The 22,662-nt window shown below is 42.3% G+C and overlaps 1 protein-coding gene across 1 annotated transcript; it reads right to left on the reverse strand.

Annotated features, from left to right (window-relative positions):
* Window positions 1-3,599: 3,599 nt before the first annotated feature.
* Window positions 3,600-6,183, reverse strand: LOC137216534 (polyadenylate-binding protein 1-like 2). The gene has a single exon (XM_067722618.1). The coding sequence runs from the start codon at window positions 5,748-5,750 to the stop codon at window positions 5,112-5,114; it is 639 nt and encodes a 212-aa protein (XP_067578719.1). The 5' UTR covers window positions 5,751-6,183; the 3' UTR covers window positions 3,600-5,111.
* Between the last annotated feature and the right edge of the window lie 16,479 nt (window positions 6,184-22,662).

A 22,662-nucleotide genomic window follows, 5' to 3' on the forward strand; every position in this document is an offset into this window, starting at 1 on the left:
GGAGAGGCAATGCTGCTAGAGTGTAGTCCCTCCTCTTACCCTTCTAACATGGTCCTTCTGGTCTCTGTGGCCCAGGGGGTTGCTTCAGTTTGACTCTTGGGTTCTGAGATTTTCTTAATCATGTCTTAGCTATGGATAGTTGCAAGCTGGTCTTGTGAGTAGGACTAAAGATGGGAATGACCTACATCACCATCTTGATGATGTCATCCTCTCATTTTTAAGGATGTGTTTTATTAAATAAAACCTTTAAGGAAAACTTATTCGAATATTTTTTGTTAAAATATGCTTACATGTGCATAAGAAAAAGGGATTTGGAGGCATAAAAAATTATGAACATTCATTATGCCTTCTTTTCATTATAATTCAGTAGTTAAGGGCACAGACTATGAATCTACACTACATGGGTTTAATCCTATCTGTGTTAATTGCTAGCTGTATGACTTTGGACTGTTACTTAACCTCTCTCTCTATGCCTCAGTTACCTCATCTGTAAAATTGGGAAAACAATACTATATACCATATACAGCTTTTTGTAAGGATTAAATTAGTTATTATGTGAGAAGCACTTAGTGCCTCACACAAATTAAGGATCATATTAGATCATTATATTCTGACTCAAACAGTTTCAAATCGTTTTTTGAAAATAAGTAGAAAATGATTTACCTTTTGAAATATCTTTTTCCCATAGTTTAAAAAGAATTACAAGTGAAGACAACAATGCAAAACAATGGACACAATTGTAAACTGGGAATGGATTATGGTTAGTGTAGAATGATCTTGTAGTCTTTCTGACAGTGTGATTTACTTTGTAGTTAGACTTCTAATAAATGTATGATAAATAAATACTCCTGAATGTGTGTGAAGACATGGCTGCAAAAATAGTCTTCCCACAGGCTTTATTTTAATATGAAAAAACTGGAAACAAAAATCCACTAGGTAAGTCATGTGGCTTACAAAATTGATGGCCTATAGATACCATAATATACTATGTGACAACCGTCAAAAGGATTATGTAATATTAATTCACATGGACATATTTTTATGAGATATTTTAGTTTAAAAAGCAGGCATTATATTAGTATTTATGAATATGTACATACAGGTGTATCCATCTAACAATATGCATATATAAACGTGTGAAGGATTATACAACCACATTTTATATGTAGTTTTTAGCCGGAGGTAGGATTATGGTTATGTTCCATGTTATTCACTCAGTTTAACAATACCTTATGATATTTCTAGGATTTGTTTGCCTAGCAAACAAATAAAGAGGTTAATAAAGGCTAATAAATAATAAAAGTGAATAAAAAGAAAAAAGTTTATTATAACAAGGAAAATTTTAAACTATGAATTCTTTTATCCATTGAAAACTTAGTAAAGTTTAATATAAATTCTAATACCCAGTTCAGAGCCCTAGGCAAAGAACTGGTCACATATATAGACTGGAAATAACAGAATAATAGAGTAAGTTGACACAACTTTATGAACGAAAATTTGATTCCATATTTGTTTTAAATTTTATGGACAAATAGTCTGAAAAATGCTCTATAAATTTTTTCTGCTTTTTTTTCTTCTAGGAGTGTTTACTATAGAAACAATTATGCAAGTGACTGTAAATTTAGGCAAAAGGTAGTCAACATAGTGGTCTGAAATTAAAAGAGAATTGGGAACAAAGAAAGTACCTAACAATGTAGGAATTAAGAAATGAATTGATCCACATACACAATAGATGTTCAGAGACCATTTTAAATGATATGAAAAAATAAACAAGAAAATATAACCAAGGTTTATTTATACTGAATAAGGTTTTGAAACAATGTAAAGCATGATTTGATATCTTATGTATATAAATATTTAAATTATAATATGTAATAATGATGTATTATACAATGCAATATGATATATACATATATGTATAGCTAAATGTTTTAGATTTAATTCTTTATATTATCAGTGCTACTTTTATTTTCTTTATTTTGCCTATCAATGCTATGTGATATTTGTAATGAGTCTGTATTCCTTGAATAAGAAGCAAAACAAAATATTTTTTAAAAATTGAAAAGGAAAAACAAAAAATTAGGAGTTTTATAGCATTTATGTCAGTTTAAAAAAAAAAGTTTGTAATATCCAGGGAGAAACCTGTGTAGAAAAATGGGCATTCTTCCAAAGTATTGGTTGAAGTGTAAATTGGTACATCCAGGCCACCTGATGGTACAGTTAAAAAAATCTTAAAAGGCCTTTACTTTTCAATATCACTTCTATGTATTTATGTAAGTACAATAATTCTGCAGGAAAATTATTCACCATAGACTGGGGTTTAATGGGGAAATTTTAGAAACTACTTTAAAGTCCAAAGTACAGAAACACTTCTAAAAATTCTGATCCCCCAATACAATGATAATGAGTTGTGGGAGAATACTGAATAGCCAAAGATGTTTTAGATATATTTACAATATATTGAAAAGGAAATTTTGACAGAATATATTCAGTATGATCCTATATTTGTTTTAAATTTTATTGACAAATAGGGAAAGCCTGAAAAGGCAAAAAATAATCTCTTTAAAATGGTTGTTGTGTATATTTAATATGCCCTCTTTTCCAAGCAATGCACTTTTAAACGAAATAATAAAAGAAACATCCACAAAGCCAAATCAGTTTCTCAAACTTAAAAAAAATACTAAGTTATTTAAGAAGATAAACAGGGAAATATGCAATCTCTTACACTGTTGAGAGACATAATCTTGATGAAAGAAGCATTTAGCAACAGACTGGCAAGTTATATAAGTCAATTAAATATCTCCACATGTCAGTAAACATTCAGCTACAAATGTGTTCCCCATAGAGTTAAACCTACTGGGAAAACCCAGAAAAATATAAGCATACATCAAGGGGCTAAGTTTAATGAATTATAGCTCATTCATAATATAGAATATAAAGTAAAAACAAAATTACAGAATATTTAATAATTTGGAAATATTATAAGAAAGACCAATTATTGTGAAATTATCCCATAATGAAACAATACATATTACATTTTTAAAGTATTATTTATGTACATATTTCCTGTGTTTCAAAGTTTTTCTTTTTGTCAAGTGGTAGAATTAGGAGTGATTTTGACTTTTTTCTTGTCAATTAAAAAAGCTTGCCATTATGATACTGTATTATTTGTATGAAAATAAATGTTTAAAATAAATAAAAACAAAAAAGCTCCAGCTATAGCAAGTCCAGAAAATCGTCCAGGTTTCCAGGTCCTCTCACAATGTTATTGTACTTATGAGGGTGAATTGATAATTATATCTGTGAACAGTTGCTTAATAATGAACCAAAAAAAAAAAGATTTCAAAACTTGAACCATTCAAATCTTCTTTTAGGAATGTTTGTTCAGGAAATAATCTTGAATGTAAGCAAGGTTTATGCACTATGATATAAGCAGCTTGGGCTTGAATAAGAAAGCAAAGAAACCACCCATATGTGCAATAATGACAAAGCAGTGAAAACAAATATACCCATATCTATATCTAAATATGGATATAGATGCATACATCTATCTATTTCTCTATCTAGCCCATCCACTGGAATACAACAGCCACAGAAACTATTTTAGAAGAATATTTAATGACATGAAAGGAAGTTCAAGAATATCTATGTATACATCTATATCTATCTATATCATATATTTATGTGTGAAAAAGCCGATATTGAAACAGTATATACATTAAAATTCACATATATATCACATGAAAAATACTGGGCAGGTGCAGATGAAAATGATTCAGGGAGGTATGGGTGCTCATTAGGATTGATTACAGGTGACATTAATTTTCTTCTGTTAACTTGTCCGCTTTGTGATTTGTATTCTGCAATGAAGCTGAATTATTTTTCTGAGAATGGGGAAAAGGGCAGGAAGTGGGCACAGGGGAAGGAGGTGAAAAACAGTATTTAAATTCAGCAAAGCAACCAAGGACAGTGAAATACCATTTGCAGCCCATCAAGCTGGCCAAGACACACACACACACACACACACACACACACACACACACACACACACATCAATTACAGTGACCAGGAGACTATGCAGGGGAAATGGGCATACTCTTTTTACTAGCTGAGCTGGCTGGCATGAATGAAAATCGGTACAATGCTTATGAAGGGGCCATTTGGCAACACACAGGAAAAGTCTTTAAAATGTCCATATGTGGATCCTGCAAGTCCACAATTAAGATCATCAGGTATGCTTGTGAAGATTTGGCTTGACAAGGGAGAATTCACTCATTGCAGTATACACAATGCTGGGTTTAAACACAGGGAAAGAACTAGGCACCACCTGAATGTCCAACAATGCAGGAATGACTACAGAAATGTTAGGGTCCATCGATACACTCTTCAGGCACTGAAGATGACGGTTCTGAAGCCTGTTGAATAACATGGAAAGAAGTTCAATGGGTTGATTTTTGTTTGGTTTTAGTTTTTGAAAAAGCAGATTAAGAAACACCACATACATGAACCATTCTATAACAGTGTGTTAAAAGGGAAGGTGGGGTGGAGGTGAGGAAGGGAGGGAGAGAGGAGAGGAGAGAGCCTGGAAAACAGCACACGGAAATGGTAAAAGTGGTTGTCTCCCGGTAGTAAGGTCATGGGGAGCAATTACTCTCTTGGGTTTCCCTCATCTGATTTCCTTCTCCTTCCTGATGTTTCTACCATGAAATTGTATCACCTGTGCAATAAACAAAGAGAGAAAGTGCTTTTTAAACCAAACCACAAGGAGAAGACAGCCTTTAACCTGTCAAGTGGCACAGATTAGCAAGATTATTCACAGCACCCAAGGTGGGTGTGGGGGGAAGGGAGGGGAGAGGAGAGGTAGGGACGACAGGGGAGTGGAGAGAAAGTCAGAGAGAGACACAGAGTGAGAGGGACTGAGACAGGTGGAGGGAGGGAGAGATGGAGGGAAGGAAGACGGGGGTGGGGGGCGGGGGGGCGGTTGTGAGAGAGAGAGACCTGCACTCCCAATACAATACACTGCTGGTGGGTTAGGGGGGCAAAGGGTGGGGCTGTAAACCGGGTGGGAGCCAAGGTTTGGCTCTGCTGGCTGGCTCGCTCCTGGGATGTCTTCATCGCAAGGTGGCCTCCTCATCGGTGTCTTCCTCGAAATCCTTGACGTCAGCACTGGTGGACTGTCTGGCCCAGGCTCCCCTTTCGGCCTCTCGTTCCTTATGCGACTTGAATCTCCCAACGAAAATTTTGCGGTAGTTCAGGAACATGCCATTCATCGCATCAATGGCCCGCTCGGCGGACTCCTGCTTCTGGAAGTGCACGAACCCGTAGCCCTTGGGCCCCTTTTCGTCGCAGGCCACTTTGCAGGAGAGGATGTTGCCGAACGCCGAGAAGATGTTGTACAGCGCCTTGTTGTCGATGGTTTTGCCCAGGTTCTTGATGAAGACGTTGCCCACCCCGCTCTTGCGGAGCGAGGGGTCCCGCTGGGACCACATGATGCGAACTGGCCTGCCCTTGATGACATCAAAGTTCAGGGTCTCCAGGGCCCGCTTGGCGTCTACCGGTTGCTGGTAGTTGACATACGCATAGCCCAACGAGCGGCGGGTGATCTTGTCCCTGCAAATGCGGATGGAGAGGATGGGCCCGGCTGGGCTGAACTTCTCGTACAGCATTGCCTCCGTCACCTCAGGGTGCAGGTCGCCCACGTACAGCGAAGCCATAGGAAAGTCCGGATTCCCCCCTGAGCCCCCGCCCATCTCCGCATCAGCATCCGCGGCGGCCACCGCCGCCGCCACCTCCGCATCTGCATCCGCATCCGCCTCCGCCTCCGCCTCCCCCAAGGGGGGCGTCGCAGCCTCTGCCGCCGCGGCGGCTTCGGCCACACTGGCCTCCGCCACGGCTACTGCCGCTGCCGCCAGGGAGGCCTCCGCCTCCTCCTCCGCTAGGGCTGCCGCCGCCTCCCCCAGGGTGACCTCCGCCACTGCCTCCTCCACTGAGGCCTCGGCCTCCAACTCAGCCTCCACCTCTGCTTCCGCCTCCGCCACGGAGGCCTCCGCCACCGCTTCTGCCACGGTCGCCGCCGCAGCCTCCGCCGCCGCCGCAGCCGCCGCCGCCACCGCCGCCGCCACTGTCGCCGCTGTCGCCACGGTCGCCGGTGCCCCCGGGCCGCTGCCGCGACCTCCCTTCCCGCGAGCTGGGGGGCGGAGAGGCGGGAGAGGGCAGGAGGGCGGGTGGGCGCCGGAACCCGGGCCGGGGGCGCGAGCGCGAGCTGGGGCGGGGGACCCCGGGCCAGCCGATCTGGCGAGTCCCAGTCACCTGGTATGGCGAGCGCTGCCAGGAGCGCCCCGGTGCGAGTCGCAGCAGCCTGCAGCCCACTGCTGCTGCCGCCGCCGCTCGGTCGTGGGCTAGCGTGCGGGGCGCGGGCGGGCGGCGTGTGGTGGGGGGCGGGGGGTGTTGGCGTCTGTGGTCCGGGCAGCTGGGAAGGCTTCTGTCTCTTTGGTTCCCCCTGTGGCTGCTGCGGGGCTGCGGGGCCGCGGACGGTGGGAGGGGGCGGGAGCGGGAGGCTTGAGGTTGGGGGACGGGAGTGTGAGTCCTCAGCCTGTCGGATCGGCTGGATGTGTTTGAAGAGGAAGCCAGGGAAAGGGCTCCATGTGGACCGAGGGAATCTGGGTTAGATTTAGGGAGTTTTGTTTTATCCTTCCTCTCCCCATAGAACATTTAAATGATTAAATCAAGCACCTTGCAAGAGAAGGTGGGTGGCGTTGAGAATACACTTGCCCGGCCTAAACAAACCCAAGAAAATGGTTTTCTCACGTTCAGGGGTTCTCCCCACCTCAAGGCACACACGCTCTCCAGCATCACCGCCACCAAGGCGGCAACTCTTACTCTGAGCTGGAGCTGGGGCAAGTGAGGCAAGCTCCCACTGCAGCCTGCTGACCCATTTTCTCAGAGATTCCTCCCCCTTTTCGGGCTCTTTCCCTCCTCTGCAACACTTGCAGAAGAGGAAATAAAGAACACAAGAACACGTATTCATTCATCCATAATGCCATGCCACAAATATTTATGGAGCCATTGCCGGTCCCTAGGGATATACAGGGGTCCAGGAGGCAAGAGGAAATAGACCAGTCAACTCCCAAGGTTGACCTTGGGAGTGGACAGTCTGGACTAGAAACCCTGTCCCTGCTCCAGACTATGGGAGAACTAGGGACCTGGGGTTCTTCAGCCCCCACCACCCCCCAACTCCTCCCACCCATCCAAGTCTCAATTCATGCAGCCTGGAAGCGGGGGAATCAAGAGCACCCTGTCCTTAGTGCTGTCCTCCATGATAGGTGAGGTAAGCCAAATCAAGAGCTGGGGACAGGGCCTGGTCCAGAGCCAGGCACTAGTTTGCTCTTGTCTCTGCCCTCAAGGTGCTGAAGTTCCCAACGTGAACCAAGAAAGGCATATCCATGTTCAAAACAAAAGCAAAACCTGAAATCTCTCTAGAATGAGGTGTCTCATTCCAGTTCACCAGCTAGTATTTATGGAAGCCTTATCCAGTACTTGGCACTGGGGGCTCAGAGACAGGCAGTGTGGTAAGTGAGCAGTGAACGTTGATGTGTTGGAGGTGTGGGGCAAGGTGAGGAAAGGTGAGCAGAGTGTATTGTGGGAGCAGAGAGGCCACACAAGCCCAAAAGCTGAGGGGATAGGCAAGTGAGCAACCATTAGAGTAGAGGGCAACAGAGGCTAGAGTCCCACTTCTTCCAGAAAGGAGGACCCAGCCACTAACCATTCCTGGTAGGAATCAAGCAAGGCAGCAAAGGAGACAAAACCCCCAAGGCAAGCTCTGAAAGATGAGTAGCAGTCCACCACATCGAAGCAGAAGGGAAGGCACTCCAGACAGAGGCATCAGTCTGTGTCCAAGGCTCTGTGGCATGCTAGCACATGCATGGTCACTTCTGGTCATGCCTAATAATCTGGTGTGGACAGAGCTCATGATCTTCAAGAGTATATGGCAGGAGATGGGGCTGGAAGGTGTGGGGGGCCCTGAAAAGCAAGCTAAGGTGCTTGGACTCTATACCCAAGCTCACGGGGCCCACTCAGTACATTTAAGGAGGGACTCGGTATGATCAGATCTTTAGAAAGAGTACAAACTAAACATTAACACAGAAAGTAGTTAAGAGAGTAGATCTTAAAAGTTCTCAGTACAAGGGGAAAACAAAGTGCAACTAACTGAGGTGATGGATGTTTATTAAACTTCTTGTGGTAATCATTTAGCGATGTGTACCTATATCAAATCATTATGTTGTACACCTTAAACTTATACGGTGTTATATGTCAATTATATCTCAATGAAACTGGAGAGAAACCCATCAATACACATGTAAATGCACGCACACACACACACACACACACACACACACACACACACACATGCCCCTGAGACAGAGCTGATAGAACAAAAAGAAGACAGTCAGTTGTGACCAGTTCCAAAAGAGTCAGAACAACCATTCCCTCCGTCCCTCCTTTCCTTCCATAAATAGGGGTTTCACATTTACCATGAGCCAGGCATTGAACTGTGGACTTCGGGGTCAGATATAAAAAATGATCAAGCCATAGTGCCTTTCCTCACTCCACTAAAGCTCAGGCTGCCCATACAAATAAGAGAAATGCCAGCAGAGGGCTATATGTACTATGTGATTGGACTATGGTGGCCATGGAGTTTCATCTGCCCAGCACATATTCTCACCTCCCCCTCACTCCCACCCATCCACCTTCCTTGGGTAAATAAAGCTGTTTTCTGTGGTGGCAGTGTTGGCTGGACCTGGGCAATTGCACATCATAGAACAACCCTGAACCTTCAGAACTGACTGGGTCACCATGGGGTGTGAGGCAGTGAGAACTTTCTCATCGCTGGCTGGAAAGCATCCCAAGATGGCTGAGAAGCAGACATACAGACGTGTGTCTCGCCAGCTTGCAAAGTCTAGCCCTCTGCCCCTAGACAGGGTGTCAGCAAAGGGCAGGGACAGAGACTTAGGAAAAGCCTGCTGTGCTGCTGGTGCCTTGACCAAGGTGGTCACTGTCACCGCTCTTAGGAGCCATCTCCTGAGGGTCTAGGTTGCTTGTAGGCAGGAGGCAGATGAACTTTGCCTCACCATTCCAGGTGGCCACCAAGAGGGACTTGAGGAGGCAGCGGCCAAGAGGGGAGCCATGATTGCTGCGAGGTAAGGGATGTGGGGATGACGAGAAGAGCTTCTTGGCCCATTGTCTGGAGACAGAAGTGACAAGAGGGACCAATTCAAGGACCAGGAGTCAACAAGGTCTCTTCCTCTGGCTTTGACTTCCAGCCCACAGAGCAACAGAAATCTGTAGGAGAAAGAGGTTCAGCAAAGTCATGCTGTGGCCAGTGAATCCACAAACCTGTCAAACCAGAAGACAATCCCCAGGCCCTTGACCCTCCAGCAACAGGAAGAAGGCTACTACAGTGACAAGGAGAGCAGCTGGGGAATGCTCTCCAAGTCCTTTCTCACAGAGGCTTCTCTGGGGTTCCCGTCTCCTTTTTTTCAGTTCCTGGTCACATCTGCAATCAAAAGTGTTCTGACTACTGGTTGCTATGATTGAGGCAAAAGTGAAGAGCCCTGTGGAGTGTCAGCAGAGGGAGGGAGAGGTCCCTTTCTTGTGGGAGGAAGTGTTACTCATTTTATTCACTCGATGATTCAACAAGTATTTATGGAGGGCTACCTTGTACCAGGCATTCTTCCAGGCAGAGAGCCCCTGCATCCAAGGAACTTATCTTCTAGTGGCGAAGACAGACAATAAACATGGCAGAAAATGTAAAAGCACTTAAAGGTTGCTGCAAATGCCCTCAGGGAAATAAATGAGATGATTTGGTACATCTTACCTAGAACCCAAGAGAAGTGGCAAAGGTCAGGGATGGCCTTTCTGAGGACAGTGATGTGTGGCCAGTCCTGCTGGAAAACAGGGGGAAAACCTGCCTAGCAGGGAGAACTGCAATTCCTCTGGCCTTGTGACAAAAAAGAGGGGCACTGGAGCCGCAGAAGAGATGCCGGTGTAGCTGGAGCCCAGTGAGAGAGGGGATGGAGGGAACAAAGGACAGTGTAGTGGTGGGAAGGAGCCATGATGGAGTTTGGTTTTCACTCAAAGAGCTCTGGGGAGCCAAAGAGAGAATTGAATCAAGGGAGTGCCATGATCTAATTATATTCAGTAATTTCTCTCTGGCTGCTCTCTGTGGAAAAAACTACAAGTGGGCAGGGCACAAAGCAAAGCACGGAGACCAATTCGGGCCCTCTTGCAGTAGCCCAGTTGGGAGATGGCAGTGGCTTGGCCCAGACTGGCAGCACGAATTTAGAGAATAGTGCATGGGTTCACGTGATATTTTGGAAAGAGAACAGACAACACTTGCTGGTGGATTGAAGGCAGTTGGTGAACAAACTTAAGAAATGAATGATTACTATGAGAGTCTTTTCTTGCAAGTCTTGGTCATGGAGGTGTTATGTATAATCACAGAAAATACGGAGAGTGGATGTGATAGATTTGGACAAGGGAGAAAGACAGTTGGGGATGTGTGTCAAGAGTTCCAATTTGCACATGTTACGTGTCTGAAGTCTGGAAAAGTCTGCTCTCCATGTAGGCTGCAGAAACAGAATTATCAAGACAACAGGACACAGATAGTATTCAAAGCCACAAGACTGGGCAGAATCACCTAGAGAGAGTACTGTCAGGAGAAGAAAGTGCAGGGCTATTCCCTGAGACATGCCAACATGTAGAAGTTGAGTTGAGGATAACAAGCCAGCAGAAGAGATTGAGAAGGACTGGACGGTAAACGGGCTGGCCCTAAACCTGACTCCTCTCCAGGGCCGTGCGGGGTCCAGCCTCAGTGTCCTTACTCGGGTCCTGCTTTCAGTGCTCCTGGCTGTATGTGCATGGGACTTGGTTTAAAACGGGAGGACAACAAGGACTTTGTGTGCTAAGGGTTAGATTTCTCTTTCTGTTCATTTCAAGGTGGAGCTTTAAGGAGATAGGTTCAGATACAGAGACATTCAAAGAGTGTTTGGAGCCGGCCCTTCTCTTCCCATTTCATATGGCCCACCTCCTTCTTCCTATCAGGAGGGAGTAATAGAAAGGAATGGGGATGCGGTTCAGAGAGCAGGAGAAAAGAATAGAAAATAATGGAAGAAGGTAGGGGATGGGGGTGGGTACCAGCGGGGAGAGGGACAGATCAGCTCTACAGGTAAAAAATGAATCAAAACACTGAAAACAGGGATCTACATAAAGAAGTCTCTTCCTATGAATTTCTCGTTGACATAGCTGTAGGAAGGATGCTCAGGGGAATAGAGAATGAAAACATACATGTATTTTGTAGTAGGTAAATTTATTTTGTCAATTCACACTGCCCCCAAACTCCCCCGAATGGAAATAATCTTGACATACAGGCCAGAAAAAATAGCAGCCTTAGACTTTTATTTAGGAAGAATTGGAAAGTGTTTGGGTGTGTGCCCCTGTTATTTAACAAATAAGAACAATGATTATTAAATTGTCTTGAATAAATACAGCACATTTAGCAAATGGTCCTTTGGATCCTTATAAAGTGAAGAGTTAAGGGAGGCAGAGATATAGGGCAGGGAAGGAATGAGAATTGAGTCAATAGACATAAGAGCCCCAGGACATCAGGATATACACACATGAGCATGTTTATCACCTAAGGATTCACACTGGGCAAACTAGGATACAAAGCAAGCACTCATCAACTGGGGAATGACTGGAGACATTGTGGCACAGCCATTCCATGGATTATTATGCAATCATTACCAAGCACGAGTTATGTCTATAGGGTCTGATTTAGGGGGACCTTCAAAATATGCTATTATTAAGTGAGGAAAGCAAATTGCAGAGAGGGGACAGTATATGGTCTCATTTGCATGTTGGGGGTCAGGGCACGGGAGGGAAGATAAGAGGTTGTGATCCCATATTTATTTGTATGCCTACTTGACATTGCCACCTGGATGTCTCATAGGTATTTCATCCTTAAATGGCATCACCATGCACTCGGGTATTCAAGTGAAATAAAAATGGAGAGCACCCTTATTTCCTTCCTCTCCCACTCCCACATCTTCCTCTGGACGCTGTCTCATCCTTCAGCCACTCCTATCACCTCTACCTCCCAAACACCACTTGAACCTCTCCAACTTCACTGGAGTCCACCATTAAGCCTCTCATGGGATCCTGCCAAGCCTCCTAACTGTTCTCCCACTTCCACCAAACTTCCTTGTCCATCCAGTTGCCAGACTGATCTTTCAGAAAAATGAATGGTGCCTTTTGCCTCCCCTACTCAAAACCCCAGAAGGCTTCCCACTTCACTTGGACTAAAAGGCAAACTCCTCAACATGACTTAAATATAATGAGCTGCATGACCTGGCCCTTGCCAACCTCCCCATTCTCACCTTTCTCTATCCTGGTCATTGTGGGCCTTCATAGAATACTCTGACTACTCCATCATCCAATCTCCATCCTTCCTGCGGGCTTTCACCTACCTCAAACTGTCTTTCTCCATCTTTTTAAAATCGTTAACAGGTTTTTAAACATACAAAATATTATAGTGGGTCACAGAACATGCCCCCAAGTACACATCACTCAAACTGAAAAAAATAAAACATTTGTCCTATTTTTGTATCAGTTGGTTAGATTTTTAGGATAATAAAAAAACACAAAATACAGCTACCATCCCCTTTGGAGCCCGCCCCCCCAATCCCATTCTCCTTGCCACCCCGCATAGGGCACAAACCTTGGTTACTTCTGGGTGTGATTAAAGGCAGGATACAAGTAAGTCCTCAGTTTCTCTCTCTAATTTCTTTTTCTCTCTCTGTCTCTTTTCCCTTACTCCTTTCATGAGAATTTCTCTGACCCTTTGCTATTTGTCTCTCAGAAACAGACAGGGTCCACAAAAGGGAACATGATTGGTGATATTTGGGCTCAGGATGGTCGTGAGAAATGAAGAAGCCTATACTCCTAGCAGTCCTTGTATGTTCCTGGATTCCTGGGCTTAAATTCCTCAAAGAACATGGGCCTTGGAGTCAAGTGGACTCTCTTGTAGGCAGAGTTCCAGAGCAAAACACTTAACCGCTCTGAGCCTCGGTTTGTGCTTTGAGTATGAATTTCAGAAATTGTAATTAAGGTTCTTAGGAATTTTTTAAATAACAAGTAGTTTTGCCCAACCCTACTTAGGAACCAAGAACAGAGGGCTGACTGATGGTTTTTACATAGAATTTCAGATACTTTTCTCTCTGGGAACCAATTCTCCTCCCAATGTATGCTTAAAACTTTAATGACCTTCTTTGTCATAATCTTAGGCAGTTTACAGGCATGACCTTATAAAAATATACCGTAGGTATATCCCCAGTCCATGACTTACTAGCTATGCTTACCTTGGTCAAGTTGCTTTGCCTTTTTTGTTTGTTTCCTTAGCTTTGGAGTCCTCATCTGTACAAAGGGATGCATATTTGTAAGGACAAAAAGACGTGATAATGTTTGGAAAATGCTTTTCACAGTGCCTGGTATGCATTCAGTGCCCAACACAAGGGACTCCTTATTAATGTCAGTTCCCTCTGTCCTGAGTATATCCTTGTTCAGCTGGTTTTTGAAGGCCCAGTGTCTCTCCTTTCTGGTGTCCAAGGAAGCTTGGCACTTTCTCTCTAACCAGGAGCAAGGTGTCAGTTCAGAGGGAGTCTGATCCTCTGGGTTATATCCCAGGTTATGGCTGGATTTTACTCTAGGCAAGTGCCTGATTCTCCGGCCTGAACTCACCTAACTTACACTCGCATTCAGGTTTTCCTTCGTTCTCCTGACCTTAGGACCTTTTTTTGACCCATTTATTTATCTTCCCTGAGATCCAAGGACCTTGCAAGTCAACACATGAAAGAATGCCATTTTCTGTACTCAAGATACCTCCCTAGAAGATTTGATAATACTGTCTCATAGAATGGGGTGTTGAGTCAGGAGTTGAATTTTCCCTCAGCTGCTATTCATCCCTTTGAGCACCCTTTTTTGGGACCATATGGGAGATAAATTACTATGAGGCAGTACGTTCCTTCAAGTTCTTTCCTATAGGACACTTGAATGCATTTTCACGTGTTCATGATGTCTCTGGAACTCTCCTACCAACATTCATGATTGTGCTAAGACACATTCATGGGTTATTGGCATATGAGTAGCTGATCTTCATTACCATGAGTTGCTGAGCAATTTAAGTTTTCACTGCGTATAATAGATGTAAGATGAAATCTCCTTCCATGTGGTAAAGCCTTGGTAAAGTCACGATGATTAGCTTTGGGACCTCCTTCCATACACACCATCTTTTAGAAACCATGCTCAAAAATAAAAATTGCTCTTACTGAAAGGAAGTCACGCACATGGTAAATAAAATAGTGGTGACCAGAAAGTACAAACGAGCTTGTGATAAAAGGCAAAGGTCTGACACCCCATCACTTCCCACTCCCCAGTTGTGCTTCCCAGGGTAGATCATTTCAATAATTCCCGCTTGCACTGTTTTGGCAGTTACCGTATTACAGCTAAATAAAGTGCTTAATCTGCTATTTCACATCATCCATCAACTTTAGCCATCATCAAGTGACCACATTCTTCTTACAGAAGAGAATTTAACTCATTCACTGTGTCTTCATTCTGCCCTCACTTTCTTTCTCTCAGATTTTATACTTTCTTTTGATTTTTAGTTTCTCTATTGATGACTCTAGTAACTTTAAATAATGTACTTAACCCTCAGTTCCTTGCATACACCTTAGTCACTTTAACTTTTCTTTTCTTTTTCTATAAAATGAGGATATTACCACTTCTATCCTTCCCTTCCTTCAATCTCTCTTCCTCATTTCTACATCCTCTTCTTACCAGGTTCATTATTATTTACATCCATTTTTGGAAACCTAAAAAACATTTTCTGCTTTGAAAAGCAGTACAAGTTCTTTTACTTTTTAATGAATCTCTAATAATTTTGATCATAGGTCCACATTTCTTCACTGAGTGTAGGTTGGACCAGAGAAGGAGATTAAATCCTGGTGTCAAGTCCAAATCCTCTCTATATCTTTATTCCAGTCATTTCTGAAAGGACTGCCAAATTTGAGTTTGACTTATATGTGATCTATGCATCAAACATTCTCTCTCTCTCCTTCTCTCTCTCTCTCTCTCTCTCTCTCTCTCTCTCTCTCTCTCTCTCCCCCCCTCGCTCTCTCTCTCTCTCTCTCTCACACACACACACACACACACACAAACACCCATACAATTAAATGGTTGCCAGGCAATTGATCATTAAACCACTTAATCTTATAACAATTTATAAAATGGGTGTCCTTATAATCTCTATTTTATACCTGGGAAAATTTGGTAGCAAGGACCTAAATAACAGGCAAGGTCTCATATAGTGTAAGTGGTAGAGCCTGGAATTGATTCAAAGGCAGGCAGTCTTGTTCCAGAATTGGTCCTGGTGACCACCATGTTATTCTACAATAAGTTTCTCTCTTTCAGTTTATCAGAATCTGTAACTATTGACAAATTAACCCATGCTGTTAAAACAGGTGGAACAGCTCACAGATGTATGAATAGTGGTTGACAATCAATCACCCTACTTTCAAAACCCCCACCAATCCCAGACATCAGAGGTTACAGAGAACAAAGTTACCTGATTGATTTTTTTTAAAAACTTTCCTCAGGTTCATAGAAATCTCTAAAAGCAGACTGACCCTATCCTGAGTAGATATTCTTTTATTTTGTCAAAAAAAGATTACAATTTTCTGTGACTTGCTACATTCACAGAGCAGGTTAACACACGTAGATTAAATTAATTTTGTTATATTAAAATCTGCACTAGGGGAAAAACTGGAATTTATGCAACAATGCCCTGATTGCTTCAAGTGTTTCATTTAAAATTTTTGCAGACAGGAAGAAAAAAGTCATTTTTACATTTACTCTCCTTTCTGTAGTGCATCTTTTTATTCTCAGCCTGCTTTTAAGTATTTAAACGTGTTTTTGTTTTTAAAGCAGTTAATTAATGGTGTGCATTAGTGACATTTTTTTTGTTATTATTTTTTTTACATCTTTATTGGAGTATAATTGCTTTACAATGGTGTGTTAGTTTCTGCTTTATAACAAAGTGAATCAGCTATACATAAACATATATCCCCAAATCTCCTCCCTCTTACGTCTCCCTCCCACCCTCCCTATCCCACCCCTCTAGGTGGACACAAATCACCGAGCTGACTTTCCTATGCTACGTGGCAGCTTCCTACTAGCTATCTATTTTACATTTGTAAGTGTATGTATGTCCATAGCACTCTCTCACTTCATCCCAGCTTACCCTCCCCATCCCCGTGTCCTCAAGTCCATTCTCTAGGTATCTGTCTTCATTCTTGTCCTGGCCCTAGGTTCTTCAGAAACATTTTTTATTTTATTACTAGATTCCGTATATATGTGTTACCATACGGTATCTGTTTTTCTCTTTCTGACTTACTTCATTCTGTATGACAGACTCTAGGTCCATCCAACTCACTACAAATAATTCAATTTCGTTTTTTTTATGGCTGAGTAATATTCCATTGTATACATGTGCCACATCTTCTCTAACCATTCATCTGTCGATGGACACTTAGGTTGCTTCCATGTCCTGGCTATTGTAAATAGAGCTGCAATGAACATTATGATGCATGACTTTTTTGAATTATGATTTTCTCACTGTATATGTCCAGTAGTGGGTTTGCTGGATCGTATGGTAGTTCTATTTTTAGTTTTTAAAGGAACCTCCATACTGTTCTACATAGTGGCTGTATCAGTTTACATTCCCACCAATAGTGCGAGAGGGCTCCCTTTTCTCCACACCTTCTCCAGGATTTATTGTTTGTAGATTTTTCGATGATGGCCATTGTGACCAGTGTGAGGAGATACCTCATTGTAGTTTTGATTTGCGTTTCTCTAATGATTAGTGATATTGAGCATCCTTTCATGTATTTGTTGGTAATCTGTGTATCTTCTTTGGAGAAATGTCTACTTAGGTCATCTGCCCATTTTTGGATTGGGCTGTTTGTTTTTTTGATATTGAGCTGCATGAGCTGCCTGTATATTTTGGAGACTAATCCTTTGTCAGTTGCTCCATTGGGAAATATTTTCTCCCATTCTGTGGGTTGCCTTTTTGTCTTGTTTCTAATTCTGTGCAAAATGCCATTGGTAGTTTGATAGGGATTGCATTGAATCTGTAGATTGCTTTTGGTAGTATAGTCATTTTCACAGTGTTGATTCTTCCAGTCAAAGAACATGGTATATCTCTCCATCTGTTTGTATCATGTATAATTTCTTTCATCAGTGTCTTATAGTTTTCTGCATACAGGTTTTCTGTCTCCTTAGGTAGGTTTATTCCTACGTATTTTATTCTTTTTGTTGCAATGGTAAATGAGAGTGTTTCCTTAATTTCTCTTTCAGATTTTTCATCATTAATGTATAGGAATTTTATATCCTGCTACTTTACCAAATTCATTGATTAGCTCTAGTAGTTTTCTGGTAGCATGTTTGGGACTATCTATGCATAGCATCGTGCCATCTGCAAACAGTGACAGTTTAATTTCTTCTTTTCCGATTTGCATTCCATTGATTTCTTTTTCTTCTCTGATGGCTGTGGCTAAAACTTCCAAAACTATGTTGAATAATAGTGGTGAGAGTGGGCAACCTTGTCTTCTTCCTGATCTTAGTGGAAATGGTTTCAGTTTTTCACCATTGAGAACGATGTGGGCTGTGGATTTGTCATATATGGCCTTTATTATTTTGAGGTAAGTTCCCTCTGTGCCTACTTTCTGGAGGGTTTTTATCATAAATGGGTGTTGAATTTTGTCGAAAGCTTTTTCTGCATCTATTGAGATGATCATATGGTTTTTCTCCTTCAATTTGTTAATATGGTTTATCACATTGATTGATTTGCGTATATTGAAGAATCACTGTTTTCCTGGGGTAAACCCCATTTGATCATGGTGGATGATCCTTGAATGTGCTGTTGGATTCTGTTTGCTAGTATTGTGTTGAGGATTTTTCATCTATGCTCCTCAGTGATATTGGTCTGTAGTTTTCTTTTTTTGTGACATCTTTGTCTGGTTTTGGAATCAGGGTGATCGTGGCCTCATAGAAGGATTTAGGGAGTGTTCCTCCCTCTGCTATATTTTGGAAGAGTTTGAGAAGGATAGGTGTTAGCTCTTCACTAAATGTTTGATAGAATTCACCTGTGAAGGCATTCGGTCCTGGGCTTTTGTTTGTTGGAAGAATTTTAATCACAGTCTCAATTTCAGTGCTTGTGATTGGTCTGTTTATATTTTCTATTTCTTCCCAGTTCAGTCTCGGGCAGTTGTGCTTTTCTAAGAATTTGTCTATTTCTTCCACTTGTCCATTTTATTGACATAGAGTTGCTTGTAGTAATATCTCATGATCTTTTGTATTTCTGCAGTGTCAGTTGTTACTTCTCTCTTTTCATTTCTAATTCTATTGATTTGAGTCTTCTCTCATTTTATCTTGATGACTCTGGCTAGTGGTTTATCAATTTTGTTTATCTTCTCAAAGAGGAAGCTTTTTGTTTTATTGATCTTATCTATTGTTTCCTTCATTTCTTTATCATTTATTTCTGATCTGATCTTTATGATTTCTTTCCTTTGGCTAACTTTGGGTTTTTTTTGCTATTCTTTCTCTAATTGCTTTGGCTGTAAGGTTAGGTTGTTTATGTGAGATATTTCTTGTTTCTTGAGGTAGGATACTACTGCTGTAAACTTCCCTCTTAGAACTGCTTTTGCTGCATCCCATAGGTTTCGGGTCATTGTGTTTTCATGGTCATTTGTTACTAAGTGTTTTTTTTATTTCCTTTTTGATTTCTTCAGTGATCTCTTGGTTCTTTACTAGTGTATTGTTTAGCCCTCATATGTTTTTATTTTTGACAGATTTTTTCCTGTAATTGATATCTAATCTCATAGTGTTGTGGTCAGAAAAGATACTTGATATGATTATAATTTTCTTAAATTTGCTAAGGCTTGATCTGTGACCCAAGATACGATCTATCCTGGATAATGTTCCATGAGCACTTGACAAGAATGTGTATTCTGTTGTTTTTGGATGGAATGTCCTATAAATATCAATTAAGTCCATCTTGTTTAATGTATCATTTAAAGCTTGTGTTTTCTTATTAAGTTTCTGTCTGCATGATCTGTCCATTTAAGGAAGTGGAGTGTTAAAATCCCCCACTACGATTGTGTTACTGTCAATTTCACCTTTGTATGGCTGTTAGCATTTTCCTTATGTATTGGGGTGCTCCTATGTTGGGTGCATAAATATTTACAATTGTTATATCTTCTTCTTGGATCGATCCCTTGATCATTTTGTAGTGTCCTTCCTTATCTCTTGTAATAGTCTTTATTTTAAAGTCTATTTTGTCTGATATGAGAATTGCTAGCCCAGCTTTCTTTTGATTTCCATTTGCATGGAATATCTTTTTCCATCCTCACACTTTCAGTCTGTATGTGTCCCTTCATCTGAACTGGGTCTCTTGTAGACATTCATTCAGTCTATGTCTTTTGGTTGGAGCACTTAATCCATTTACATTTAAGGTATTTATTGATATGTATTTTCCTATTACCATTTTCTTAATTATTTTGCGTTTGTTACTGTAGGTCTTTTACTTGTCTTGTGTTTCCTGCCTATAGAAGTTCCTTTAGGATTTGTTTTAAAGCTGGTTTGGTGGTGCTGAATTCTCTTAGCTTTTTCTTGTCTGTAAAGTTTTTAATTTCTCCACCAAATCTGAAGGAGATTCTTGCTGGATAGAGCAACCTTGGTTGTAGGTTTTTCTCCTTCATCACATTAAATATGTACTGCCCCTCCCTTCTGGCTTGCAGAGTTTCTGCTGAAAGATCAGCTGTTAACCTTATGGGGATTCCCTTGTATGTTATTTGTTGCTTTCCCCTCGCTGCTCTTAATATTTTTTCTTTGTATTTAATTTTTGACCATTTGATTAATATGTGTCTTGGCATGTTTCTTCTTGGATTTATTCTGTTGGGACTCTCTGTGCTTCCTGGACTTGAATGACTATTTCCTTTCCCATATTAGGGTAATTTTCAACTTTAATCTCTTCAAATATTTTCTCAGTCCCTTTCTTTTCCTTTTCTTCTTCTGGTACCCCTATAATTCGAGTGTTGGTGCATTTAGTGTTGTCCCAGAAGTCTCTGAGACTGTCCTCAATTCTTTTCGTTCTTTTTTCTTTAGTCTGCTCTGTGGTAGTTATTTCCACTATTTTATCTTCCAGGTCACTTTTCCGTTCTTCTGCCTCAGTTATTCTGCTATCGTTACCTTGTAGAGAATTTAAAATTTCATTTATTGTGTTGTTCATCATTGTTTGTTTGCTCTGTAGTTCTTCTAGGTCCTTGTTAGACGTTTTTTGTATTTTCTCCATTGTATTTACAAGATTTGGATCATCTTTATTATCATTACTCTGAATTATTTTTCAGGTAGACTGCCTATTTCCTCTTCATTTGTTTGGTCTAATGGGTTTTTTCCTTGATCCTTCATCTGCTGCATATTTCTCTGTCTTCTCATTTCACTTAACTTACTGTGTTTGGGGTCTACTTTTCACAGTCTGCGGGTTCGTTGTCCCCGTTGTTTTTCGTGTCTGCCCCCAGTGGCTAAGGTTGGTTCAGTTGGTTGTGGACCCTTCCTGGTGCAGGGGATTGTGGCCTGTGTTCTGGGGGATGAGGCTGGATCTTGTGTTTCTGGTGGACAGGACCACGTCCAGTGACGTGTTTTGAGGTGTCTGTGACGTTATTATGATTTCAGGCAGCCTCTCTGCTAATGGGTTGAGTTGTGTTCCTGTCTTGCTAGTTGTTTGGCATAGGGTGTCCAGCACTGTAGCTTTATGGTCATCGAGTCAAGCTGGATTTTTGCATTGAGATGGAGATCTCTGAGAGAGCTTTCGCCTTTTGATATTTTGTCGGGCTGGGAGGTCTCTGGTGGACAAATGTCCTGAACTCAGCTCTCCCACCTCAGAGGCTCAGGCCTGACACCCGGCCAGAGCACCAAGACCCTGTCAGCCACACTGCTCAGAAGAAAAGGGAGAAAAAATAGAAAGAAGGAAAGAAAAATAAAGTTATTAAAATAAAAAAGTATTATTAAAAATAAAAAGTAATTAAAAAAAGAAGAAAAGAAGGGAGCAACCAAACCAAAAACCAAATCCACCAACAATCACAAACACTAAAAACTATACTTAAAAATAAAATAAAGACAGAACCCTAGGACAAATGGTAAAAACAAAGTCATGCAGACAAAATCACACAAAGAAACATACACACTCATAAAAGGAGAAAAAGGAAATATATATATATATATATATATATATTAGAAAAAAAGGAACACAGCAACGAAAGCAATAAACAAATGTACCAGTGATAATAAGCTCTAAATACTAAACTAAGATAAACATAAAACCGGAAACAAATTAGATGTAGAAAGCCAACCCCAAGTCTACAGTTGCTCCCAAAGTCCATCACATCAATTTTGGGATGATTCGTTGTCTATTCAGGTATTCCACAGACGCAGGGTACATCAATTTGATTGTGCAGATTTAATCCCCTGCTCCTGAGGCTGCTGGGAGAGATTTCCCTTTCTCTTCTTTGTTTGCACAGCTCCTGGAGTTCAGCTTTTGATTTGTCCCCGCCTCTGCTTGTAGGTCACCTGAGGACGTCTGTACCCCACCCAGACAGGACGGGGATAAATTAGCAGCTGATTAGGGGGCTCTGGCTCATTCAGGCCAGGGGGAGGGAGGGGTACGGAATGCAGGGTGAGCCTGTGGCGGCAGAGGCCAGCATGACATTGCAGCAGCCTGAGGCACAACGTGTGTTCTCCTGGGAAAGTTTTCCCTGGATGATGAGACCCTGGCAGTGGCATGCTGCACAGGCTCCCGGGAGGGGAGGTGTGGATAGTGACCTGTGCTTGCACACAGGCTTCTTGGTGGCTGCAGCAGCCGCCTTAGTGTCTCATGCCCGTCTCTGGTGTCCACCCTGATAGGCATGGCTCACGCCTGTCTCTGGAGCTCATTTAGGCGGTGCTCTGAATCCCCTCTCCTCGCACACCATGAAACCTCTTGCCTCTTTGGCAGCTCCAGACCTTTTCCCGGACTCTCTCCTGGCCAGCTGTGGTGCACTAGCCCCCTTCAGGCTGTGTTCACATGGCCAACCCCAGTCCTTTCCCTGGGATCTGACCTCCAAAGCCCAAGCCTCAGCTCCCAGCCTCCACCCACCCTGGTATGTGGGCTGACAAACCTCTCAGGCTGGTGAGTGCTGGTTGGCACCAATCCTCTGTGCGGGCATCTCTCTGCTTTGCCCTCTGCACCCCTGTTGCTGAGCTCTCCTCCGTGGCTCTGAAACATCCCCTCCACCCACCCACCATCTCCGCCAGTGAAGGGGCTTCCTAGTATGTGGAAACTTTTCCTCTTCGCAGCTCCTTCCCAGAGGTGCAGGTCCCACCCCTATTCTTTTGTCTCTGTTTTTTCTTTTTTCTTTTCCCCTACCCAGGTACGTGTGGAGTTTCTTGCCTTTTGGGAAGTCTGAGGTCTTCTGCCAGCATTCAGTAGGTGTTCTGTAGGAGCTGTTCCACATG

The sequence above is a fragment of the Pseudorca crassidens genome, chromosome X, assembly GCF_039906515.1.
Source record: "Pseudorca crassidens isolate mPseCra1 chromosome X, mPseCra1.hap1, whole genome shotgun sequence".
NCBI lineage: Eukaryota > Metazoa > Chordata > Mammalia > Artiodactyla > Delphinidae > Pseudorca > Pseudorca crassidens.